General features: G+C 35.2%; 1 protein-coding gene across 5 annotated transcripts in view; it reads left to right on the top strand.

The window, feature by feature from the left end:
• The window catches only part of NCKAP1 (NCK associated protein 1), a 108,923-nt gene extending 82,214 nt beyond the window's left edge, over positions 1 to 26,709 (top strand). For all 5 annotated transcript variants that reach the window (XM_023259532.2, XM_023259531.2, XM_023259530.2 and 2 more), the window contains 8 exons: positions 8,563 to 8,656; positions 16,134 to 16,216; positions 16,638 to 16,718; positions 20,985 to 21,078; positions 23,712 to 23,828; positions 24,432 to 24,541; positions 24,878 to 24,967; positions 25,780 to 26,709. In XM_023259532.2, coding sequence (XP_023115300.1) covers positions 8,563 to 8,656; positions 16,134 to 16,216; positions 16,638 to 16,718; positions 20,985 to 21,078; positions 23,712 to 23,828; positions 24,432 to 24,541; positions 24,878 to 24,967; positions 25,780 to 25,896 — 786 coding nt within the window. In that variant the 3' untranslated portion in view covers positions 25,897 to 26,709. The remainder of the gene's footprint in view (positions 1 to 8,562; positions 8,657 to 16,133; positions 16,217 to 16,637; positions 16,719 to 20,984; positions 21,079 to 23,711; positions 23,829 to 24,431; positions 24,542 to 24,877; positions 24,968 to 25,779) is intronic.
• The last annotated feature ends 964 nt before the right edge of the window (positions 26,710 to 27,673 follow it).

Below are 27,673 nucleotides of genomic sequence, written 5' to 3'. Positions count from 1 at the left end.
CATTTGTTTTGTGTCTTAAATTCTACGTATAAGTGAAATCATATGGTATTTGTCTTTCTCTCACTGACATATTTCACTTAACATAATACTCTCTAGTTCCATCCATATTGTTGCATATGGCAAGATTTCATTCTTTTTTATGGTTGACTAATATTCCGTGTGTGTGTGTGTGTGTATCCATTCATCATTCGATGGATATTTGGGCTGTTTCCATAATTTGACTATTGTAGAAAATGCTGCTGTAAGCTTTGGGGTGCATGTATCCCTTTAAATTAGTATTTTTGTATTCTTTGGGTAAATGCTTAGTAGTGTGATTGCTGGATTGTAGGTATTTCTATTTTTAGGTAGCTTCTATTTTTTTTTTTTTTAATTTTTTTTTCAACGTTTATTTATTTTTGGGACAGAGACAGAGCATGAACGGGGGAGGGGCAGAGAGAGAGGGAGACACAGAATCGGAAACAGGCTCCAGGCTCTGAGCCATCATCAGCACAGAGCCCGACGCGGGGCTCGAACTCCCGGACCGCGAGATCGTGACCTAGCTGAAGTCGGACGCTTAACCGACTGCGCCACCGAGGCGCCCCTAGGTAGCTTCTATTTTTGAGGAACCTCCATAGTGTTTTACACAGTGGCTGCACTAGTTTACCTTCCCACAAACAGTGCAAGAGGGTTCCTTTTTCTTCACATCCTCACCAACACCTGTTGTTTCTTGTGTTTTCGATTTTAGCCATTCGGACAGGTATACAGTGATATCTGATTGTAGTTTTGGTTTGCATTTCCCTGATGATAAGTGATGATGAGCATCTTTTCATGTGTCTGTTGCCCATCTGTATGTGTTCTTTGGAAAAATGTCTGTTCTTCACATTTTTAATTGGATTATTTGTTTTTTGGGTGTTGAGTTTTGTAAGTTCTATATATTTTAGGTACTAACTCTTTATAGGATGTGTCATTTGCAGATATCTTCTCTCATTCAGTAGGTTGCCGTTTAATTTTGTTGATTGTTTCTTTTGTGGTGCGGAAGCTTTTTCTTTTGATGTAGTCCCAGTAATTTATGTTTGCTTTTGTTTCCCTTGCCTCAGGAGGCATATCTAGAAAACAATTGCTACAGCCGATGACAAAAAGGTTATTGTCTGTGTTCTTCTGTAGGATTTTAATGGTTTCATGTCTAATATTTATGTCTCTAATGCATTTTTTTTTAACGTTTATTTTTGAAGGAGAGAGAGAGAGAGAGAGAGAGAGAGCGCGCGAGCGTGAGTGGGGGAGGGGCAGAGAGTGAGGGAGACACAGAATCCGAAGCAGGCTCTGGGCTCCAGGCTCTGAGCCATCAGCACAGAGCCTGATGTGGGGCTTGAACCCACAAACTGTGAGATCGTGACCTGGGCCGAAGTCGGACGCTCAACCAACTGAGTCACCCAGGCGCCCCTGTAATCTATTTTGAATTTAGTTTAGGGTATGGTGTAAGAAATTAGTCCAGTTTCTTTTGTGTGTTGCTATCCAATTTTCCCAACACCATTTGTTGAAGAGACTGTCTTTTTTCCCATTGGATATTCTTTCCTACTTTTTTAAGATTAATCGACCATATAGTTGTGGGTTCATTTCTGGGTTTTCTATTCTTTTTCTTTGATCTTTGTGTCTATTTTTGTGCCAATACCATACTGTTTTGGCCACAGCTCTATGATATAACTTGAAGTCTGGAATTGTGATGCCTTAGCTTTGCTTTTCTTTTTCAAGGTTGCTTTGGCTATTCGGGGTCTTTTGTGGTTCCATACAAATGTTAGGATTGTTTGTTCTAGCTCTGAAATGCTGGTATATTTTGATAGGGATTGTGTTAAATGTGTAGATTGCTTTGGGTAGTATAGACATTTTAACTATTTGTTCATGAGCATGGAATGTCTTTCTGTTTGTTTGTGTCTTCAGTTTCTTTCATCAGTGTTTTATAGTTTTCAGAGTACAGCTCTTTCACCTCTTTGGTTAGGTTTATTCCTAGGTATCTTACTGTTTTTGGTGCAATTGTAAATGCCATTGATTCATTAATTCCTCTTTCTGTTGCTTCATTATTGGTGTATAGAAATGCAACAGATTTCTGTACTTTGATTTTGTATCCTGTCAGTTTACTGAATTTGTGTATCGGTTCTAGCACTTTTTCTGTGCAGTCTTTTGGGTTTTCTGTATAGAGTATCATATTGTCTGCAAATAGTGAAGGTGTTACTTCTTCCTTGCTCATTTGGATGCCTTTTATTCCTTTTTGTTGTCTGATTGTTATGGCTCAGACCTACAGTACTATGTTAATTAACAGTGGTGGGAGTAGACATTCTTATCTTGCACCTGACCGCAGAGGAAAAGCTCTCAGTTTTTCCCCATTGAGGATGACATTAGCTGTGGGGTTTTGGTATATGGTCTTTATTGTGTTGAAGTATATTCCCTCTATCCCTACTTTACTGAGGGTTTTTGTTATGAGTGGTGGATGTGGTACTTTGTCAAATGCTTTTTCTGCATCTATTGAAAGGATCATATAGTTCTTATCCTTTCTTTTATTAATGTGGTGTATCACATTCATTTATGAATATTGAACCACCCTTGTAACCTAGGAGTAAATCCCACGTGATCATGGTGAATGATTCTTTTTTTTTTTTTTTCAACGTTTATTTTATTTTGGGGACAGAGAGAGACAGAGCATGAACGGGGGAGGGGCAGAGAGAGAGGGAGACACAGAATCGGAAACAGGCTCCAGGCTCTGAGCCATCAGCCCAGAGCCTGACGCGGGGCTCGAACTCCCGGACCGTGAGATCGTGACCTGGCTGAAGTCGGACGCTTAACCGACTGCGCCACCCAGGCGCCCCGAATGATTCTTTTAATGTATTGTTGGATTCGGTTTGCTAGTATTTTATTGAGAATTTTTATGTCCATTTTCATTAGGGATGTTAGCCCGTAGTTTTCTTTTTTAGTGGAATCTTTATCTGGTTTTGGTATCAGAGTGCTGGCCTTACAGGATGCATTTGGAAGTTTTCCTTCCTTGTCTGTTTTTTGGAATAGTTTGAGAAGAATAGGTATTAACTCTTCCTTAAATGTTTGGTAGAATTTTCCTGTGAAGCCATCTGTCCCTGGACTTTATTTTGTGGGAGGTTTTTTTTTTTTTTTTTTTTTTGGTGGTGCAGTTTCTTTTCAGGTTTTCTATTTTTTTTCTGTTTCAGTTTTGGTAGTTTATATGTTTTTAGGCATTTATCCATTTCTTCCAGGTTGTCCAATTTGTAGGCATATAGTCTTTCCTTGATTTTAGCATTTTAGAAATCTTCTATGTGAGTTCTCTTACTTGGCCTGACTTTTTATTTATCTTCATAAAAACTTGTATATTTTATTATTGATAGGAGGTTGTATTTGTAGGAAGACTTTTTAACAATCACATGATTATGTTTTGGTATTTAGGGACTTCCTATTTTTACCTTTTTACTTCTCAAGTTTAAATCCTGATTTGATTAACTATTTTTCAAAAGACTCCTTCAGATGGTCAACCATAAATATGAAAGGTGTTTACATTTCTAGCATTGTGCCTTTACCATTGAAATTTCTTCAAAACAAAGCTAGTTCTGGGGCACCTGGGTGGCTCAGTCGGTTAAGCGTCCGACTTCAGTTCAGGTCATGATCTCACAGTTTGTGAGTTTGAGCCCTGCATCAGCCTCTGTGCTGACAGCTCAGAGCCTGGAGCCTGCTTTGGATTCCGTGTCTCAATTCTCTCTCTGCCCCTACCCCACTTGTGCTCTGTCTCTGTCTCTCAAAAAAAAAAAAATAAAATAATAAAAACAACAACAACAACAAAGCTAGTCCTAATGATTCAGTTTTCTGGAATTGCACAGTACTTTACAATGATTTTCTAAGAGATCCCTTTAACAAAGATACATACATAGTCCAAATTTATCGGATTTCAGCTACTTGTGTATTATTAAGAACTAGAGAAGGTGTTATTTATGACTTTTTATTTCTGGCCTCTGTGTACTGAGGCATACTTCCATGTGTATTGTATTTTATTACATAAGAAATCTTATGATCATAATATAATGATGTTTCATATAGACAAGTTCAGTGTGTTGTATATTATTCTCTCACATTGAGATCAATCTCCAAAAGTAGTCAGTGTGCCAGTGGTGATTATAATTGTTTTGCATTTTTTAGTGTCCTATAAAGTTACTGCCCTTAGAATGACCTAATTTATGAAATTACAAGAAGAAATAACATTTAGTGTTTCGCTTCAAGTATTGGTAGGCTAGGTTATTTAGACCATTTTTTTTCCTCAAAAAGACAACTTAAAAAGTTAGAGAGCTATATAAAGAAAGATTCTTCTTTCAAAGAAGCTAAAAAAAAAAAGGTAGGTAGGTTAAAATCGAGGAGAAAGTGGGAAGTCAGAGACAAGCCTAGCACTGGAAGCCACTTTTGACCTGAAGACATTTGCTAATCAAGAAGCAACATTTGTAAGATTAAGACACAGTTTTTGTGGTCTTGTGGAGCAAGGGGGTCTGTAATAAAACCCAAAGCCTACCTGCAATGGAGAGTGGGAAATCTGCTTAAATTCCCCTCCACTCTCTTTATACAGATACCTCAAAGGGTTATTATATAAGCCTTCCAGTGCTAGGCTTATGTCTCTGAGTTCCCACTTTCTCCTTGATTGTAGCTTACTTATCTTTTTAGCTTCTTTGAAAGAAGACTCTTTCTTTATATAGCTCTCCAACTTTTTGAGTTGTCTTTTGGAGAAAAGATGTCTAAATTAGCCTACCAAGGGCAGTTGTGAACTGGATATGATCTGCCCCTCCCAGGTTCTCCAGCCCTTTTGGTGTTACTCTCTTTGTTCAAGCAATATATAGTCTTAAATATGGATTAAGATGGTCCTGGATGAGTTGTGCCCCAAAGTACTTGGCAGAAGATAACAAATATTCTTTGGAGAAAAGTTTCAAGTGATTCTTACAAACTGTTTTTCAAAAACTGTAACCTCTAGCTGGAGAGTGGAAGTCTGTTGGAGATCATTGGAGTGTGGAATAGGAGATTCAGTACTCTAGTTGGCTGTCTCAGGTCATTTTCTCTCCTGCTACACCCTCCACCCCCACCACCAACTTTTGCTACTGAATTTAGAGTTGTCCTTGTTGGCATCACTTCTTAAGATGGTGAGAGGTTGGATGTGCAACAGTCCCCTATACAGACATGTAATAACCCTCTTGTTTAGGTTTAAGTCTTTCTATGTCACTGCCTACAACTTCTGAGCCCTGCTTGGGTCCTAAAAAGCATGCATCAACTTGCCTTCTATACTATGTCTTGAGGACCCTTTTATTTCAAAGAATAAATTTGTCAGTGAAAAAAAGGAGAGCTGCTTTATATTTAATGGTCGTGAATAAATTGTGTGTCAGACATAGTCAGCACTGTGCATGCATATTCATGGTAAAATATGTTCATTGCTCTCTGAAGAAGAAAACAGCCAGTCTTCTTTCCTATTAAAATTCTTGGAGTGTTTCATTTGGTGGTGTGCCCATTGAGTCAATATCTCCTTCTAATCCTGCCAAAAGAATCGTTTTTGGCATTTTATAGATCAGTTCCTCCAGTTCTTCATGGAAGACTTTTTTTTTTTTTCAAGTGAAGTAGGAAATTTAAATATGTATTGTGCCAAGAATTTAACACTTTCTTATTAACTGAAAACCGAGTTTATTTTTAGTACTCTTGATATGTTTCATTTGATTTGTATTCACTGATGTTACTTCCAGCTTGCAGCCCATTTGCCAATGATATTAATCAATGGCTTTAAGTGTGTAGAGGGCTCTCTTTCAGGATGCGATTGAGGGAGAAAAGAAAAACATTTAAAAATGTATAAACTTTTTAAGTAGAGACATCATTAATTTTTTTTTGGGGGGGGGGGAATAATGTGCAAACCACTTTGGGGTAATGGTTCTTAAAGTATGGTCCTTGTAGCAGCAGCAGCATTACCTTGGAACTTGTTAACAATGCACAGTTGTTTTGTTTTTTTTTTTTTTTAAGTTTTATTTATGTAAGCTCCATACCCAACATGGGGCTTGAACCTCAACCCTAAGATCAAGAGTCGCACTCTCCTCCAACTGAGCCAGTCAAAATCTGTTGTGGGACTAAGACCCAGCAATGTATATTTTAATTAATAAGTCCTCTAGATTGTTCTGATACATACAAAAAATTGGGAACCGTTTCTTTAGGGATTGAGATCATGGATTTTTAAATCAGACATACCTGAATTTAGATTGCATAATCCACTGTTTAGTATCTCTCTAACTTTGGACAGATTATTTAATTTCTCCAAGCCTTAGTTTCTTCAGTTGAAATTAGAATGTCACCTCTCATGGGGTTATTTGTAAATTGCCGGGTACAGGAGCTTAAAAGTGATTACAGTGTCTTTACTATTAAACATATACTACTGTCTCTCCTCTTTCTGCCCTTCTCCCCCGCTCCCCCATGCGCTTGCACTCTTTCTCTCTAAATAAACTTAAAAAACCATATACCGTAATTTATTGATTCTAAAACACAGTTATTCCATATTAGTATTTCTGAAATTATAGATGTCTTAAAGTTGTATATTAGAAACACTGTGTCAATTTAATTAGTGAAGGTTGTTTGGGTTTTTTTTTTTTTTTTCCTTAATGGCCCATAAGATAATGGTGGACTTAAAATTCAGTGGTGTATGATTCAGTGATATGTGGTATTATGTTCAGAGTGCAGGAAGACTTTCAGGGTTGAGCATATACTTTGAGTGTGTATTGATTGAACCAAATTTCAGCATGGAACAGGTATTGGATTAGCTCCAGAAAGAGTAGGCATTTTCATCAGAGATTGTAGAAGTTGAGTTTACCAAACAAATATGACTACAGGTGGGAACATAAAGAGAAATAATCTCAAGTACAGGAATACCTCGTTTTATTGCACTTTGCAGATACTGCAGTTTTACAAGTTGTAGGTTTGTGGCCAACCTTGTGTCAAATATATTGGCATCATTTTTCCAACACCATTTGCTCATGTTTGTATCACATTTTGGTAATTCTCCCAATATTTCAAGCTTTTTCATTATTACTATATTTGTTAAAATGATTTGTGATTACAACTCACTGAAGGCTCAGATGATGGTTAGCACTTTTAGTAATAAAATATTTTTTAATGTTTATTTTTAAGAGACAGTGTGTGAGTGGGGGAGGGGAAGAGAGAGAGGGAGACACAGAATCTGAAGCAGTCTCCAGGCTCTGAGCTGTCAGCCAGAGCCTGACATAGGGCTTAAACCCACAAACCGTGAGATCATGACCTGAGCCGAAGTTCGATGCTCAACCAACTGAGCCATCCTAACAATAAAGTATTTTTTAATTAAAGTATGGACATTGTTGTTTTAGATATAATGCTGTTGCACACTTTATAGACTACAGTGTAGTGTCAACATAACTTTTTGTATCCACTGGGACGCCAAAAAGTTATTTGACTTGCTTCATTGTGGTATTTGCTTAATTATAGTGGTCCGGAACCAAATCTGCAATATCTCCTAGGTATGCCTGTGATATCAAGTAACGTAAACAAAATTCATACTAGTATAGGAAAAATGATTTTTATAAACATTCTGTATAGGTTTTCATATTCCCCTTGAATCAGTTATCATCAGCCTTTGACAAACCCTCATGGCACTTTAACAGTACGCTTGCTGTTAAATCTTTGCAGCCAGGCCTGCTGAATTGAAATATCCAAGGATGAAGCTTGGATTTGTATGTACTTTGAAATATGCGCAGGCTTCATCCCTGGATATTTAAATATTACATCCAGACTTTCCACATACATAAAGCCATTATCTCTTACAGAATCCAATTGACTATATTTAATTATAATTTCTAAACTAAATTACTTTTCCAAAACACCTTTTAAGACAAACCTTCTTTAAAGAGTTATGCTTTCTTTAATAGCTGTCTGTACTCCCTTCCCTTATTTTTATCCCTCCATTCTCTTCTCTTCCTTTTTCTCAGTGGTCTCTGAAAGGAGGTAGAGAGTTTTAACACTTCCATTTTATAATTTGTGTGGGAAACCTTGGTCTATTAATAATCCCCATGAAGTGGTACATACCCCAGAAATTACTCTCCCTCTGATTGTATACATCTAGTGGTGAACTGTAGGCTGTCCTTGGCTGCCTTTAACTTTAGCAAGTTTTTTGTTTTTTGTTTTTTGGGTTTTTTTTTTTTAGTTGGAATTTATTGCTCTCTATATCCACTTCAGTGTCTGTTTTTTATTATTGATGCTGTTCTGTGCCTAGGCATTAGATAATCCTTTATCCTCCTGTTTATCTTTATTGCTTTTTCTTGAACCATCCTCCCTTCTTGAATTTCAAACGGAATAAAAACATTAATCCTATATAAATAATTTTAAGATTCTTTTTTTAAACCAACAACAAAAGTATATAGCATAGAGCATCTGGATTTCATGAATTGTATTTCCTACTTGCTGGATTGTGATTTCAAACATGCTCTTGTCTCATTAATGCAAGGAGTTCTATGCCTAAGCTAGAATCTTTCTTACTTTTTTTTTTTGTTGTTTTAGAAACTTGTGGTAGAGAATGTTGATGTGCTAACACAAATGAGGACCAGCTTTGACAAACCAGATCAGATGGCTGCACTCTTTAAAAGATTATCATGTGAGTACCTCATGATACTTTCTGTAAGTATTAAGACCTTGAATTAAGCCTTTATTCAAACATAAATATAAGCACTCCTTAGCTTATGAAGAGAACCAGAAAATTCTTGCAGTCAGAGGATATTTTAAGTACATGACTTATGTATGTCACAGTTGGTTTTTTGGGTTTTTTTTTTTACCATACTCTTAGTCCCATGATCAAATATTTAGCGAATATTATCGATTAGTTATAAACTCATTTAATACAAAGTAAGTCTATGTTAATTTAGACTAAAGGAGAATTAACTTTTGAGTTAACTTTCTAAAAATCAACTTTATTGTGGTGTAGTTTACATACAATGAAATCTGTGCATATAAATGAGCAGTTTGATGGATTTTGACAAATGTATACATCCAAGTAACCTTTACCACAGTCAAGACACAGAGCACTTCCATCACCTCAGAAAGTTCCCTCTCCCTTTGTAGTCAGTTTCTCACCATCCCCAAACCCAGACAAAAACTAATCTGATTTCTATCACTATAGATTAAATTTGCCTGTTCTAGAACTCCATATAAATGGAATCACACTGCATATACTGTTGTGTCTGCCTTTTTTCATTCAATATGTTTTTGAGATTTACCCAGCTATGTTAAGTGAATCAGTAATCTGTTTCTTTTTATTGCTAACTAGTATTCATTGCATGAAAACCTGAGCCCTACAACTGAAAAAAAATTTGTTTTTAATGTCTTCTTGACATTGATTTTTTGTGGGATGTATGTTGTGAAACAACAGTGAATCTTAAATATATATTAAAGTATATTTAGACAGGTAACTTTTAGATCCACTTGAATTTATTTTCATTTGCTTTGTACTTGAACTTATAATTAAAAATTATTCTAAAGTCATACTTTATGATTCATTTAAAAGCCTTTCTGGGGTGCCTGGGTTGGCTCTGTCAATTAAATGTTCAACTCTTGTTCTCAGCTCAGGTCATAATCTCATGGTTTGTGACTTTGAACCCTGTATCCAGCTCTGTGCTAACAGTGCAGAGCCTGCTTGGGATTCTCTGTCTTTCCCTCCTTCTCTCTCTGCCCCTCCCTGCTTGCTCGCTTTCTCTCAAAATAAATAAATAAGCTTGAAAAAACAAAGGCCATTCCAACAGTAGAAAATTAATCAAATACCAAATAAAATATTCTTTGTATTTGAGAAAACCAGAGTTTATTCTCCCAAATAAAAAATCGTCCTGAGGAAAATTAAAGCCATGCATGTATTTTACATAATACTTCTCCTTTGATAATTTTATTTACTTTTTAAATTTTTTAAAAATGTTTGTTTTTGAGAGGGAGAGAGAGCACGGACAAGCAGGGGAGGGGCAGAGAGAGAGACACACAGAATCCAAAGCAGGCTCCAGGCTCTGAGCTGTCAGCATAAGAGTCCAACACAGGGTTCAGAGCTGAATTCCGATGTTCAACTGATTGAGTCACCCAGGTGCCCCAATAATCTTCTTTAATTTTATTTATTAATTTATTTTAATTTTTTAATTTTTATTTTTGAGAGAGAGACAGAGTATGAGTGGGGTAGGGGCAGAGAGAGAGAGAGAGACAGACAGAGAGAGAGAGAGAGACAGAATCCAAAGCAGGCTCCAGGCTCTGAGCTTATTATTAGCACAGAGCCTGATGCAGGGCTCAGCCTCAGCACACTGTGAGATCACGACCTGAGCCAAAGTCGGACACTTAACCAACTGAGCTACCCAGGCACCCCCTGATAATCTTCTTTTGAATGTTAGGCAGCTATATAAAACTTTATAAAAGTGTAAAATGATTTAGAGAATTACTTTATTAGTCTGTCTTCAAAAATGCTTAAAAAAATGCAAGCTTTTTTTAATAAAAATTAGTATAAAATTAAACTATATGATATGTTGCCTTGTAGAGCAGGTCAGTTGTTGCCAGAACTGGGAAAAGCAAACAAGGAAGTTTTTTGGGGTGATGAAACTGTTACCACAGTGCCAAGGTGGTTACACAAATCTATACATTAATTTTTTTTTCCTAGAGCTATATACCAAAAGAAGGAAAGAAGGTCAGGTTTACTGTATGGTACTTAAAAAATGAAATTAAAAAGCTAAAAATGAAAGTACTGAGTTGGTAGTATTAGAGGGAGGTAGAGTGTAAATAAATATTTAGTAGGAAATTATTTTTAAATCTCTACCTGATCTTTTTTGTTCATTGTTTTACTATGTACTTACATTTTCTAGTCTTGTTTTCTTTATTCTTAATTATTTATTGTGTGTTTCTCCCGTTTTTTAATAGTAGATCACCCAACCAGCCTAACTACTTAACTTTTTACTAGTAAATAATGTTCTGACAATATCATCTGGTTAGAAGCATTTAATCCACTCCAATGTTCAGTGCCTGTTTACTGTTAACTTTAACTCTCTTGTTTGTAGAATCGAAACAAAATGAAATTTGTTAAAACTCCAAACAGTTTGCAGATTTTCAAAGTAAAATTCATAATCCTTTATGTAGATTTTATTTACTTGAATTTTTGTATATGGTAGTGGTGATTCATGACTTAACGGAATTGGCCAAAATCTAAATTGCTGAGTCTTAATGACCCATGTATGTCAAATTTGCCTTTAAATAGAATTTATTAAATCTTTTTGGGGATTTGAAAAAAGAAAAGATCTGCTTGCGAATGGCTTATTTAGTGGAGTAGAGAAAGCTCTTCTTTCAGTTGAACTATTTTCCAAAATTCTTTTGTCTTAGATCCCTATCTTTGTTCTTCCTTTACCCTATATCCAGAAGTTGATGTACTTTTGTAGCAGTTTGACTTTCATAGCTGACAGCCACATTCTTTAATACCTTTAAAAAGCAGTATAATTTATTAAAAGTAGCTTTGAATTGGGAGGTAATCTGGAATTAATCTTCAGTTTTAGGACTTTCTAGCTATGTGACTTGAGCAAATTTAATAATGTCTCTCTGTTTTCTCACAGTGTGTCTCATGGGGCTAGGTTAATCACTTTATTGACTTTCTTATTATAAATCTTTATTGTCTAATTTTGCCCTGACTTTGGCACCATCTGCAAACCTACAAGTTGCCTCCAAAGACCTTTACTTTAGCAGTACTTTGAATGTTTTTATCACCTGAAATTGCTGTACTGGTAAAATCTTGAATTTGAAACTCTACTCTCAGATCATAGTCCTGTCTTATGGCTTTCCCACTCCTCATTCCTTTGCCCCTATTAAATTTTTTGTCCTGGCTTATTGAAACTTTGACCTCTCTCTATTTTCTAATCAGCCACTTCCTGGTTTTACTTCCTTATCCATTCTGGACTATAAAGTTTAGTGATTTTAATTGCATTCTCCTCTGTGCTGTCATACTCTGACTTTGCTACACTTATCATTGCAAGCAGTTTCCCTGATCCCAGAAAAACCTCCTACCCCCTGGAAGCCAGATACTGCTTGTAAAATAACACTTGTTATTGTTTTTTTGTTAAGCTTGCCTCTTATTCATCCCTACCATTCTTCACGTTGCTAAATTTTACTAGCTTGAATTTGTTCTTTTGTCTTCCAAATTTTCTATTTACTCTTGTACATCATAATGTGGTTACTTTCCTGAAACCTTTCTGGAACAGGTCATTAGTGACTATCCATTTTCAAAATCTGGTCCTTTTTCTTATTCTACTTGATTTCTCTGTAGTATTACCTCTTTTGCTCTCCTTTTTATTGAAACTTCATTTTCTTCATTTGCCAATACTTTTGTCTCTTACCTTTTGCAAGCCACCATTTTACACTCCTATTGGGAAAATGTATCCAGTCTTATGTATCAGTGTTTCTTTAAATATTCATCTCTAGCCTTGATTCTCTCTCTGGAGCTCCAGGCATTTAATACCAAGTGCTAGTTTGACAAGGGTGTGGTCCATGGACCGGAGTTTGTTAAGAATGTAAATTGTTGGCGTTCCACCCCAGACCTACTAAATCAATTTGCTGGGACCCAACAAGTGATTCTGATTCACACTGAAGTTTGAGAAACACGGTTAGATATCTACAACTATATGACCCACAGGTACTTGGCAACATCTCTGGAATAGGAAGGATATTCCCCTCATGGGAGGTATAAGTGGGTGGGGAGAAAGCATGATACACTTTTATTGCCATTTTATTACCTCCCATGCCATTCAGCCAGTGATTCTCACAGGGAAATTTGGGTATGCTCTCTGACTCTTCTTGTCATCACATTCCACATCCAGTAGCTGTATCTTCCAGATTAGAGTCTGCAAATTGGTGGGTCATGTTTGGCCCAAGGATAGAATTTGCTTGGCTCTATCCTGCATTAAATTAAAAAACAAAACAAAACAAAACACAGTCTCTTTGATCATTATTTTAAAAATGAAAGATTTTTGCATAAATATCCAAACTTCTGGCTTCCTTCCTGAACCCTAGGACATATTTTCCCACATGGCAGTGATTGGCTGGAGCTAATAAGCAGTTGCCCCCTTTAGAATTTTTTTTCTCCAGTTCCTTCCTCTCATTATTCTTTCCCCATTCTACTTAACTATTTTATGTTACCTGCCATAGATTTGAGCTTTTAACTCCTTCAGACTCCACCTCTTAAATGTGATGCCTGAATCTATTCCTTTTATTCCCATGGTTCCCATTTAAGGCTCTGTCATTATTTTGTGAACTACAGTTGTGGCTTCCTAATGAGTCCAGTCTTCCCTTTCTAAACCATCTTCCACATTTAGAGTCATATTTCTAAAGGTTTCTTTTCCTATCACTCTTTATATTAAAAAACAAACAAACAAAAAACAAACAAACCTGAACTACTAACCTTTCCTTGCTGGAGCATAGTCAAACTCCTTAGCATGGCATTAGAAAGCCATTATTTGGATCAACCTCCTATCCAGACATTCTTTCTAGAAACCTTATTTTCCCCACTGCTTTTTCTTGCCTGGCCTGAGATCCACATAGCCTCTGCTCTTAGTCTTGGGATATGCCTTAGCCTGTTTGGGCCACTACAATAAAATATCAAAGATTGGGTAGTTTGTATGCAACAGAAATTTGTTTCTTACGGTTCTGGAGTCTGGAAGTCCAAATTCATGCTGCTGGCATGGTTGGGTGAGGCCCCTCTTAAGCATCACAGACTTGTCATTGTATTTTCACATAACTGAAAGGGATAAGGTTCTCTCTGAAGCCTCTCTTACTGAAGGCAGTAATCAAATTATTGAGAGTTCCACCCTCATGGCTTGAGTACCTTCAAAAGGCCACACCTCCTAATACCATCAGCTTTTTGGGCTTAAGATTTTAATATATGAATTTTGTGGAGACTTAAACATTCAAAGCATAGCAAGATATTAATAAATTATGGAGGCTAAGAGGAAGTGCCAGTGGTTAAAAAGGTATGGCAAATAATTCATTAACAATTAAGTTAAACACATTCCTTACCATGAAGTTTCTCAGAACTTGAAAAAAAATTGTTTTTAATGTTTATTTTTGAGAGAGGGAGAGAGAGATAGAATGTGAGGGGGAGGGGCAGAGAGAGGGAGACAGTTCCAAAGCAGGCTCCAGACTCAGCTTTCAGCACAGAGCCTGATGCAGGGCTTGAACACACGAACAGCGAGATCATGACTGAGCCAAAGTCGGATGCTTAACCAACTGAGCCACTCAGGCGCCCCTCAGAACTTTTAATGTGTCATTATTGTTCAAGGGGAGGTTGTGAGATATAGTTTTGGCAAAATTATTTGATTAAGTTCTGGGTATCATCACTTGGAAAATATATGATTATACCACACTACTTATTTTCTGATATACTCTCTGCCTTTCCTTTTTCTGGATTCCCTTTTTTTTGTTGTTGTTTGCTGATGTGGAATGCTTTTGTCTTCTTAATGTTCTTTTATGACCATCTTGGGTGATATTTTCTTAAATAGTTCCTTTCACCCTTTTTCTTCTCTCCTTTTCTGGATCGTAACAATTTCCTAGTCTCCTTTCTTGAATAACCGTGTCATTAAACATCTTCTAGTCTGAGTTTCACTCCACTGAGTGTTAGAGAAAGATTAAAAATACTGATTGATTAGCCTAGTTCCTGCTTATGTGGATTGTATAACATATTTGTGCCTCACCTCATTAACACTACTGTTTTAATTCTCATCACATTTTGGCTTCTGTTATGGCTGTTAGTATGTTTTAATAAAGATGCTATGGTCAAGTTTTAAACAATCCACACAGGACGTAGAAAGTCAAAACAGTTCTCTGCAATCCTACTCCTCAAAGGCAACTATAATTAACAGTTTTCTATATGTTTTTCTAGAAATATGTTATCAAATATATGTGTATATATATATGTATGTGTATATGTGTGTGTGTGTGTGTATATATATATATATATATATATATATATATATTATATACTGTTGACTCTGAACAACATGGGGTTTAAGGGCATTGACTCCGCCCCCCGTAGTCAGAAATCTGCATAGAAATTTTGACTCCCCCCAAATTTAACGACGAATAGCCTACTGTTGACCAGAAGACTGATAAACAGTTGATTAACATATTTTATATGGTATATGTATTATATACTGTATTCTTACAATAAAGTAAGCAAGAGAAACAAATGTTATTAAAATCGTAAGAGAAAATAAATTTATAGTACTGTACTTCATTTACCTGTGGAAAAAAATCCACATGTAAGTGGATCTGCACAGTTCAAACCTGTGTTGTTCAAGGGTCAACTGTATATCTTTTATCTCATAAATAGGATCATATTTTCTTAGTTTTCTTGACAGTCTGTTTAGACTGTTACTTAATGTCTAGATTATTACTCTGTTTATATTTGTGTTCTTATTATACAGTATTATGCCTTATATATCAGGAATAATTCAGTAAATGTTTGTTGGCTTTTTAAAATATGAAAGTATTGATCCTTCCAGTTCTAATTGCCTTGAGTTTGTTAAGTTTTAATACTGAATATATAATAATAATTTTCAGAATAATGCTTTCTAATGAAATGTAAATTATCAAATCTGTTTATAGTCTTTAGCACCCTGGTCTTACCAAAACTGCTTGTGATCTCAGTGTCATTTTTTGTTTCTTGACTCTCCACACCTCAACAACTTAAGAATTTATCATCTCCATGTTCTGAGACCTCTGGGCATTTAACTCCTGTCCACTCTGACAACTTCCTCTTTCTCCCCGAGTCTCTCTCTCCACCCTCCTACTTCTACCATTTCTGAGAGGATTATCTGGGTGGCTGCTTATGTGATTATTTCAAGATTCTGGTGAACTATCTAAATCATTTTAAAGAATAGTGTGTACTCCATATGAAGTAAACTATAATTTCCTTAGTTTTAATATCAGCTTTCAGTACCTTGCCTCTTTAATCACTTGCTCTAATCAAATTGCTATTGTGCCTTTTATCATGGGAATTTTATAACTAAAAGTTTTCTCCAAAGTTAAGAAAGACTCTAATTCCTGTTCTTCTCCTCTCCTTTCTTCCAATTTAGCTGTTGACAGTGTCTTGAAGAGGATGACAATAATTGGTGTAATTTTGTCTTTCCGATCATTGGCACAAGAAGCACTTAGAGATGTAAGAAACCATTATAAGTACATATCCAGTCAAATAATCCCTGTTAATTTCCCAGAAATTAAAAGTTACTTAAAATTCCAGTTTTCATAGTTATATATAATCAAATATGTAGAAATTAGGATTATTAACTTTATTTTTTATTTTGGTATTGAAATTGGGGGTGAGAGGTATAGTTTGCCTAGATACTTTACTACATTTTCAACTTCACTCTTCATTAAAGCATTTTCCATTTTGGCTTTACTCAGCTTGGCATCAAACATATTTCATTTCTCTGTGTCTTAGTACTTTAGAAAATCATGTGAAAATAGAAAAAGTAAAATAATTTTTATGAAAACTAGAAATAATTGAATGGTAATATTTAATATATTTAGGATTTGCCATTTAAAAATAAGTCTACATTTTTATTTGTTGTCCTGCCTAGGTCTTATCTTACCACATTCCTTTTCTTGTAAGTTCAATTGAAGATTTCAAGGATCACATTCCAAGAGAAACTGATATGAAGGTAATAAAACTTCTATTTGGATTTTAACATTTTCTAAAATGAAATATGAGTTACATATGAAATAAAATTTAATAAACTCAAAACAATTGTAAAGTTTCTGTTTTAGAGTGATTAATTAGCATGCTGGCCTTTGAAAATACATCTTTGAGAGCTCAGCACTAAAATGCTGTGTGGGCATTTTGAAAGTTCATCTTCCTTGGTCACCTATAGCAATGTAAAGTGGGTTGGTATTGGTCTTTTTTCCTTAAGCTTATAGCTTTTTATACATGGTCATTATTAGCAGAATAAGAAAAACAAGCCATTGAGATAGGAGTTGTTTTGTTTTAAATAAAGTAAAGTTCAATCTGTTTTTTTTAATTGATGTTTAAAAAGTCTTATAAAAGGATGTCAATTATAGGGTATAATAAAATTTTAATATCCTGTTTTTATGAATATAAGAGAAGATTAGTAACCACATGTGAATTTATGATTTGTGTTTTGAAAATTTTTTGATCATGAAATCCAACTCACTTATTTACTCCCAGCATTAATTAACCAGTAGTTACACATCCAGTAAGTGACCTCATGTATAGGTTTTCTAAACTTTCATGTGTCTTGGAAAGATTATTTTCTGTTTCATATTTTGAAATGCAGTGACTGAAAAAGTTACGCTAAAGTCTTTTTATGACACTCAAGTCTTCTCAGATTGAAGCCTCTCACTTTCTGAGGCTTATCTTTCATCGCTTGTCCATCCTTGTCCTGTGCTCTTCCCTTTCCTTTTCTTCCTCTGCCCCTCTCTTTATATGTATCCTGTGAGGTAACTAGTTCTTCCCAATGTGCATGCTCACATCTGTCTGTGTCATCCTGTCATTTATTCTACCTGCAAATCTTGCCCTTTTCTGTTTCTGCCTTTTGAAATCCTGCTTATCTTTTAAGGCGTGATTGAGTTGCCATCTTCTAAGAAACATTCATTGATCCCCAGGCAATAAAGGATTTCTTTTTTCTTATTATTATCAGACAACTTTTTGTTTATCCATTGTAGAGTTAAATAAGTTCTGCCTTGCATTATAATTGTGTTTTTCCTTTTAAATTTATACTAAGTTGTAAACATTTTGAAGACCGTGTTTTCTATATTTTTGTTTCTCCCACAGTGCTTTGCATAAACATTTGAGATCAATGATTGTCCTACGATTTTATAATTGAAAACCATGTATGATGATTAGTGCAAAATTGTTAAGTGGAAACAACTGTAGAAAAAAAATTAAAATTTAAAGAATCCTTCCTTGAGAATACACTAGTGTGTGGATTATGAGAATACTAATTATTATTCTGAGCAACTATTTAATTCTCTTAGCACCAACATAATTATGTTTAGTTTTTAGCAAACTTTCAATAGAACTTCATATTTAAAAAAAAACCAAACATGTATTTTTTTAAATTAATCTATTTTTAATTGAAGTATAGTTGTCATACAATACATTAGTTTCAGATGTACAATGAAATGATTCAACATTTATACCCATTATGAAGTGCTTGCCTTGATAAGTATAGCTACCATCTGTCACCATACAAAGTTACTATAACATTATTGACTATATTCCCTATGCTGTACTTTTCATTCATGTGACTTATTTTATATCTGAAAGTTTGTACCTCTTACTTCCCTTCACTCATCTGCCCAGTCCCCCTCCCTTCTGGCAACCACCAGTCCTCCAGATACATATTTAAAAAACATTTTTTTTTTTTACATTTATTTATTTTTGATAGAGACAGAGCACAAGTGGGGGAGTGGCAAAGAGAGAAGGAGACACAGAATCCGGAGCAGGCTCCAGGCTCCGAGCTGTCAGCACAGAGCCCGACTCAGGGCTCAAACTCACAAACTGCGAGATCATGACCTGAGCCGAAGTCGGATGCTTAACCGACTGATACATATTTTTAATAGCTTTATTTATAGTCACAGAGTTGTGTAACTATCACCACAGCCAATTTAGAGCATTCCAGAAAGAAACCTTATGCCCATTAGCAGTAATTCCCTAATTGTTCCTAGTCCCAGCCTTAGGCAACCACTAATCTACCTTCTGTTTCTGTAAGTTTGCCTATTCTTGACACTTCATATAAATCATACAATATGTAGTCTTTTGGTACTGGCTTTCACTTAGCATAATGCTTTCAAGGTTTATTGATGTACCATGTATCAATACTTCATTTCTAATTGCTGAATAATATTCCATTATATGGATATACAACATTTTATTTATCCTTTCATCAGTTGATGGTCATTTATGTTGTTTTCACTTTTTGGCTATTATAAATAATACTTCTGTGACTGTCCATATACAGGTTTTTGTGTGGACATATGCTTCCCTTTCTCTTAAGTATATACCAGGAATTGAATTGCTAGGTCATATGGAAACTCTGTTTAACCTTTTGAGAAACTGCCAAATTGTTTTCAAAGTGGTTGTGCCATTTTTCATTCCCAGCAGCAGTATATGAAAGTTTCACTTTCTCTGTATCCTTGTCAATACTTGTTGCTGTCTTCTTAATTATAACCATGCTAGTGTGTATGAAATGGTGTCTCCTTGTTTTGCTAAACATTTTCCTGAAATGATGGATGTTGAACATCTTTTCATCTACTTTTTGGCTGTTTGTGTATCTTCTTTGGAAAAGTATCTGTTCATATCATTTGCTCTTTTTTTTCACTTGGATTGTTTGCCTTTTTAATTCTGAGATACAAAATTCATTATATATTTGGATACAAGTCCAGTAACAGATACATGCTTTGCAAATCTCTTGTTCTGTGGGTTGTTTTTTTTCATTTTCTTAATAATATCTTCTGCAGCACAAAAGTTTAATTTTGATGCAGCCTAATTTGTCTTTTTTTTTCTTTGATTACCTCTGCTTTTGGTTCCCTAAGAAACCATTGCCTAACCCACAGTTGAAAAATTTATACCTATATTACTTCTAAGAATTCTGTGGTTTTAGCTCTTATGTTTAAGTTTATAATCCATTTTGAGTTATTTTTTGTGTGTAGAGTGAGTGGAGTAATTTTTTTTTGTGGATCACAAAAAAAAAAAATGTTTTCCTAGAATTTAACCCATGGCAATTTCTATTTATTTTAAGATACACAGTTTTACTTCATATTTTATACTGATTTTTTTTGTAGCACTATCAGAGGTAACCAATTATGTAGGTGGTTTTATATATATATATAGATAGATAGATAGATACATATAGATATATAGATATATAGATATATAGATAGATATAGATATATATAGATATATATATTTACTTCATATTTTATACTGATTTTTTTTGTAGCACTATCAGAGGTAACCAATTATGTAGGTGGTTTTATATATATATCTATATATATCTATATATAGATATATATAGAGATATATAGAGATATATATCTATATATAGATATATATAGATATATCTATATATATCTCCTAAATACATGAAATCCATATGTGACACCAAAAAGAATTACTTTAGTCATTAGAAATTCCTTTATGGGGTTTTAAGTCATTACTCCTTAAAAATCTATGATGGGCCATCTGGCTGGCTCAGTTGGTAGAGCATGCACCTCTTGATTTCTGGGTCGTGAGTTCAAGGACCACGTTGGGCATGGAGCTTACTTAAAAAAAAATCTATTATGGGGGCTCCTGGGTGCATTGATCAGTTAAGCATCTGACACTTAATTTCGGCTCAGGTAAGTGATCTCACAGTTTTGAGTTTGAGCCCTGTGTCGGGCTCTACACTGACAGTGTAGAGCTTACCTGGGATTCCCTCTCTCCTCTCTGTGCCCCTCCCCTGCTCACTCGCTCTCTCTCAAAATAAATTTTAAAAAAATTCTATTATGGTAAGTAATTTACCATATTTATGGCTATGGTATGATGAGTCATTGAACCACCACAGTTTTTCATTAAGTAAGTATGAGTGTAAATATAAGTTCAGTGATTTTGATTTGCTTTTGTTCATTTATTTTTGACTTGATACGTTATATCCATACTTCCAAAAAAAATAATGTTAGGCTGATTTTGTTGGCATTTTATACAGAAAGTATACAAATTTTCTTTGGCCTTAACAACGGGAAGTTCTAACAAGCAGTACATCATGAACTAATAACAGTTGTTCATTATAGGTTAGTTGTGCTGTTGTTCCTGTTTCACCTAAGCTTTGAAATCTAGTGTTGTTGTAGGTAGACTCTAATTTAAACAGTATTATCTTTTCTTACTAAAGTGAGATTTCTTACTCTGTAATTCTTACATATTTCATCAGGTTGCAATGAATGTATATGAGTTATCATCAGCTGCTGGATTACCTTGTGAGATTGATCCTGCCTTGGTGGTAGCTCTCTCCTCACAAAAATCAGGTAAAATGCATTAGTAAGTACATATTAGTCTTAGTTAAAATTATCAGGGCAACACAGATACAGATGTGGTACTTATTTACTCAAATGCCTGCTGAATGTCAAACTTGCATTTTATTTATTTATTTATTTATTTATTTATTTATTTATTTATTTTTATTTTTATTTATTTTTGGTGTTTGGAACATAGTCCTCATACAGGTTGATATTTAAACCATAAGACTAGATGAGATTACTGAGATCAGTTAGTTGAGGAGGATCAGGGTCTGAGCCCTGGGACACTTGCAACTTTAAGAACTCCAGGAGAAGAGGAGGATCTACCAACAAAGAAACTGAGAAAGAAGGATGGATGAAGGAGAAGAAAAACTAGGAAAGAGTAGCTTCCAGCAAAGTGGAGAGGAAATGATCAACTATGTAGAATTAATATGGGCAATAGGTAATGTTGCCAAGAGCAGTGGAATTGTTGGAGCAAAAGGCTGTTAGGGCTTTCAAGCGAATTGGAAAAAGGAATAGGAAATAATCAGTATAAAACAACTCTATCAAGAACTTTACTGTAAAAGGGAGCAAAGAAATGAAATTAACAGTAGTTAGAGGCAGGAATAAAATCAAGAGAAGGGCTGGAGTACCTGGGTGGCTCAGTTGGTTAAGCGTCCAACTCTTAATTTCAGCTCAGGTCATGATCTTTGTGGTTCATGAGTTTGAGCCCTGCGTCGGTCTCTGTTCTGTTTGGAATTCTGTGTCTCCTTCTCTCTCTGCCCCAACTCCACTCGTTTGCATGCATGCTCGCATTCTTTCTCTCTCTCTCTCAAAAATAAACATTTTTTTAAAAAAATCAAGAGACGAATTCTTTTCAGGAAGGAAACTAGCAACATTTGTTTACTAATGGAGATGGCCCAGTAGGTAACATAATTGATAACTGGAAAAGGGTGTCCTATTTTCATTGAACTAGAGCTATTTACCATAGAGTCTGTACATTGTTATATTGTATTAAACATTTAAAAGATTGTAAGTCCAGCTCTTTGAAATGTAATACCCAGAATGCTGTAGATATTTCTAGATTTTTCTACAAAGTAACATTTTATCTGTTTTTGATACTTAAGTGCCCATCCCTGTCCTCTTGCACCTAGCATGTTTGGCTGGGGTTCATCTGTTCCTTTTTTATTTAACATTGATTTTTGTCTCATTCTTCATGCAATATGTTAATTTATAGTCACATGAGTGCCACGATTACTCATTTTGCCACACATTTTTCATAACTAAATTTAAAAAAGTTTTTTTTAATGTTTATTTTTGAGAGAGGGGGAGAGGGAGGGAGGGAGGGAGGGAGGGAGGGAGGGAGAGGACCAAAGAGAGGGAGACGCAGAATCCAAAGCAGGCTCCAGGCTCCGAGCTGTCAGCACAGAGCCTGATGTGGGGCTCAACCCACGAACCGTGAGATCATGACCTGAACCGAAGTCAGATGCTTAACCGACTAAGCCAGGTGCTCCCATAACTAAATTTTAAAAACACATTCTGGCTCTTTCAATTCTTACATATAAGTGGTGGGATGAATAGTAGGGTAACTAGAATTTCCCAGGCACCAGATTCAAGTGCCTAGGTAACATGCAATTTTAGTACACATTACAATAAATGTTTTACAAAGGATTAGGTCTTAAAAGACTTAGGGCGGTGCTAGTTATTTTTATTTATGACTGGTTCCTTCTGTCTTCTAAAATGGAGAGGTTAGAAATCTCCACTTTCCACATTTATGTCTTTTAAATAGTAATAGTAAACTTCAAATCACTTTTATATCAATTCTAGAAAAAAAGTAAGGATTTTTTAAATGACATTACAGAGTATTTATGATATAATAAATTTTCTAAACAACAATAAACAATTTTTTAATAAAGTAACATCAGTTTTCGGGGTGCCTGTGTTGCTCAGTTGGTTAAGTGTCTGACTCTTGATTTTGGCTCAGGTCATCATCTCATGCTTGTGAGATCAGGCTCTGCATCCGGCTCTGGACTCCACGCTGAGTGTGGAGAATGCTTGGGATTCTATCTCTGCCTCTCTGCCTGCTTGTCTGTCTGTCTGTCTGTCTGTCTCTCTTTCAAAATAAACATTTGAAAAAAAATTACTTACCAGTTTACACTTAAGAAATTTTAGGGGGTGTCTGGATGGCTCAGTTGAGCATCCTCTTGATTTCAGCTCAGTCATGATCCCAGAGTTGTGGGATCCAGCCCCGTGTTGGGCTCCACGCTGAGCGTGGAACCTGCTTGGTATTCTTCCCCCTCCCCTACACCCCTGTCTCCTGCTAGTGTGTGCGCGCGCTCTCTCTGTCTCTCTCTAAAATAATAAATAAAAATTAAGAAATTTTAGGATTCCACTTATCCTAATCACAGTTTTTACCCTACAATCTTACAATTTTTTAAAAAATTGTCTTTTTGTTAGAGGTTCTCGAAATATGCTTGAGTAGTGATAATAACCAATGATGTATATTATTTCTGTTCTATATTTCTTATAACAGTTCTGATTAGTTCTGTAGAAGCTCAGTAATGTACTTTATACAAAAATTAAAATTACTTTTTCTGGTTTAATTATTAACTCAAGTAATTTTAAAGAAGTACCTTGGTTTTATTCTTAATTTTCTCTCTTAGAAAACATAAGTCCAGAAGAAGAATATAAAATTGCCTGCCTCCTTATGGTCTTTGTGGCAGTTTCTTTGCCGACACTGGCTAGTAATGTGATGTCTCAGTATAGCCCGGCTATAGAAGGTAATAGTGGTTTAAAATTATTTTGGCAATGAAAAAGTCAGGAGTTTTGATATAATAGATACTCTTCAAGTAATTAATGTTCATTTATGATAGAATGTAGGTTAACTTACTAGCCACTTAAGTAGCTTTGTAACCTTGAGTAGTTGATTTTCTTTTTCTAAGCTTTCCATATCTTGATAAATGAAATGTGTGTGTGTGAACCTTTGGGTGCTTGACTGTGTGTGACAGGGGATGGTGAGGGAGAATCCAACTCTTAAGATTGTTTTGAAGATTGACAAAATGTAAAGCAGCTGAGAACTTTTTTAGGTTTCGGAGAGAATATAAAACTAATGTATAATTTCTTTTAGGGATTTTTTTTGAAAATATGCCTGTTCAACACAGGCGTAATCATTTGTTGCTTTTTTTTTGCCATAGTATTTTTGAAGGCGCTAGTCCTCATAACAGTCAAAGGAGAGCAAGGCAGGCTGTGTCCCAACTCTTTTTAATAACTCTTTTGAATCAGTATGTAGATTGTGAAGTCATTCATTAAAGACTTGCCTTTTATGTATTATTTGAAATTTTGGGGTCTCACAAAAACCACAAACCCTATTTGCACTTTCTCAGGGCACTGCAACAACATACATTGCTTGGCTAAAGCCATCAACCAGATCGCTGCAGCTTTGTTTACAATTCACAAAGGAAGCATTGAAGACCGACTGAAAGAATTTCTGGCGGTATGTATAATCTAATAGCAGAACTCATGACATTTTATGAGGAAAATGATAACTGTCAGATACAACAGAATAAATTCTCTTTATTTATTTTTTCTGGAAGGAGGACCAGGTGAAGGCAGGCATTAAAATCCAGGAGCCATTTGACATTTTTTCCCTTAACAGATCTCTCCTAGAGCTCTGCAGTATGATCTTCTTTTTTTCTAAGCTGATGTTTGGACTGCCTTAGAATTTTGTCCATTATCTTATATGTAGCTGTATGATAAGTTGAAGCATACTGAAAATAAACAAGTAACTTGTGAGCATTAAAACTTACTTAAAATGTCTGTATACTTTAAGCTTGCATCCTCCAGTCTACTGAAAATTGGCCAGGAGACAGATAAAACAACAACAAGAAATAGAGAATCTGTTTATTTACTGCTAGATATGGTAAGTCTCGTTTTATTTTTTATTAACAACAACAAAGTTTAAGTCTTTTCTTGGGATTTAGTAATTAAATATCAGTAAGAGCTGAAGTACCTTTTTGATCCCTTCTGTTCAGTTCACTCTTTCTAAATATTGCTGGAAAGACTGACATCACTTTGTATTTTACCAAATGGCAACCATATCAGAAGACAACAAAATAAAAGATTTGCAGTCTTGGATTCTCTATGCCTAGTCAGTGCTGTCTCTTCACCATCCAAACCAGCTATGCTTGTTTCTACCATGTGACTCTTCCCTCACTTGAAATAGTTTCCTTTTCCTGCAGAGATCTGTATCTGTCTTATGATTTAGCATACGCCATAGCTATACTCTTTGTCTAGGTAGACTTTCCTCATTACTCTGGCCCACATTAATCTTTCATCCCTTTTGAACTCCTGGCTTTCCACTTCATTACAGCTGGTCTTATGTTTATTTGGCTTTTTTACTTAGTCTTGGGAACCCAGTGGGACTTGATGATATGGACCATATTTTGAATATGTTTGTATTGTCTTGCATGTCTAGTGTACTGTTGAGGGCAAATGTGAAAGTCCTCAATATATTCCTGTTGATTAATAGACTTCATTGAAAAGTGGTGATTTTAGACATTTTGCTAGCAAAACATTGTGACCCATTTATATTTCAGGTTTTAAAGTAAAAGGAAAATAATTTTCTATCAATTTCTAATAAGAACACTATAGAAACTATGATTTACTGGCTATGAGTAAATGTTCCCATTATAAATAACTTTAATTCTTTGATGAATTTTTGCAACTTTTCAGATTGTGCAGGAATCCCCATTCCTGACAATGGATCTTTTGGAATCTTGTTTTCCTTATGTCTTGCTGAGAAATGCATACCACGCTGTCTACAAGCAAAGTGTTACATCTTCCGCATAAAATATCTACTTATTGAAGACAAGCACGCATTTTTGTTGCTTTGGTTTTACCTGTAAACTGTGGAACTGTTTTACCTTGAGGCCTGAAAAGCAGTTTTGTGGATTATAAATTTCTTTCCTACGATTGTATTTTCTGATCATTGGTTTCATTTAATATGGTTGTACTACAGTATACTTGGTTGATTTAGCTTTTACCTTCACTGAATTCACTAAAATTATTCCTATAATTTTAGAATATCATTGTTTGGAAAGCATACATTATCTCTATGTTTTTGATATTTGAAAATGAAAAAACCCTTTGCTTGTTTATTTCTGAAAAAGAATTGTATTTAGTGATTATTTTAGATAGTGATATTATAGCATTCATCTGTGTGTAAATTATTTCATATAGGGAAGAGTTCTGATCTGTACCTATGGTTCTTATTGAAAACAAAACTGGATGTGCATTTCTGTGATGTTATGAATACATTTCTACTTTATTTTGAAACATTTGCCAAACTAAATACTGTAACACTATATAACATTAAAAATGTTAAAGGACTGCTTAGCATTAGAAGCAGACTATGTCCGGAAATTCTAAAACAGCAGCATATGTTGTTGCTTGTATAAAGCCTGGTGATAATTTTTAGACTAACTTCCATGGTGCCCTACTGGCATTAGCACTACCATTGTACCCTGCTGTATAATAAACAATCTTAGACATTTATCAATTGTTGATACAAATGTTAGTCCCTAACCACTTTTTATATGTTTTAAATTTTTGAAATTCAAGTGTACCTGCCATAACATAAAATAAACACTAGACTGTATCCCATTTTGAATTATTTCCTTAATTATGTATCTCTAGAAATGTATTCAATAATATGAGAGTTTTAGTTTCAACTTAGTTTAAAATAAACTTTAGAAATGTCTAAGTATAGCATTTGATGCCAGGTCAGCTGTCACAAACTTTGCTTAAATATTTTGAAAAAAACACTCCACAGGAAAAAAAAATTTAAACAAAATTGGAAAATAAAATCACATAACATTTTTTTAAAAATTAAGAACTGAAAGGAAATTTGTGCCATCACATTACTAATTGTTTATGTGACCAAATGGACAGTTAGATGAAAGAATGGGAATAGAATGATTATGGAACTAGCACACATGTTGTGGAGAACTACCACATCAATCATGTATAAATGGGAAAGACCTGCTTAGTGGTTGGCATGGAGGGCGGAGGAGCTCATTTTGTTTAAAAACTAACCTGTTTCTCAGCAGCTTCCTATCTGGGTATCAAATAGAGCTTTTTTCACAACTTTTTTTTTTTTTTAAACGTTTATTTATTTTTGAGACAGAGAGAGACAGAGCATGAACGGGGGAGAGTCAGAGAGAGGGAGACACAGAACCCGAAACAGGCTCCAGGCTCTGAGCTGTCAGCACAGAGCCCCATGCGGGGCTTGAACTCACGGACCGCGAGATCATGACCTGAGCCGAAGTCGGCCGCTTAACCGACTGAGCCACCAGGCGCCCCTCACAACTTCTTATAGTATACACTGGTAACATGTGAAGAGGAAAGAAAGCTACCATGAACTCAGTTACAGAACGTTTTTCTTTGTTCAGATACAGAGAGTAGAATGACATTGAGGTGCCACAAGATTATCATATTGCTATTTTGTGTATGATTTTTCCAGTTTATATTTAAAGCAGGGAATAGTTGTCACTGTTGAAAATTTTCAGTGGTTCAGTGAGGATTTTTTAATAGAATACTTTTAGACTTGAGATAGGCTGATGATGCA

The sequence above is a fragment of the Felis catus genome, chromosome C1 (assembly GCF_018350175.1).
Source record: "Felis catus isolate Fca126 chromosome C1, F.catus_Fca126_mat1.0, whole genome shotgun sequence".
Lineage (NCBI taxonomy): Eukaryota > Metazoa > Chordata > Mammalia > Carnivora > Felidae > Felis > Felis catus.
Note: the sequence above shows the minus strand (reverse complement) of the source record. Positions and strands in the feature narration are given on the sequence as shown.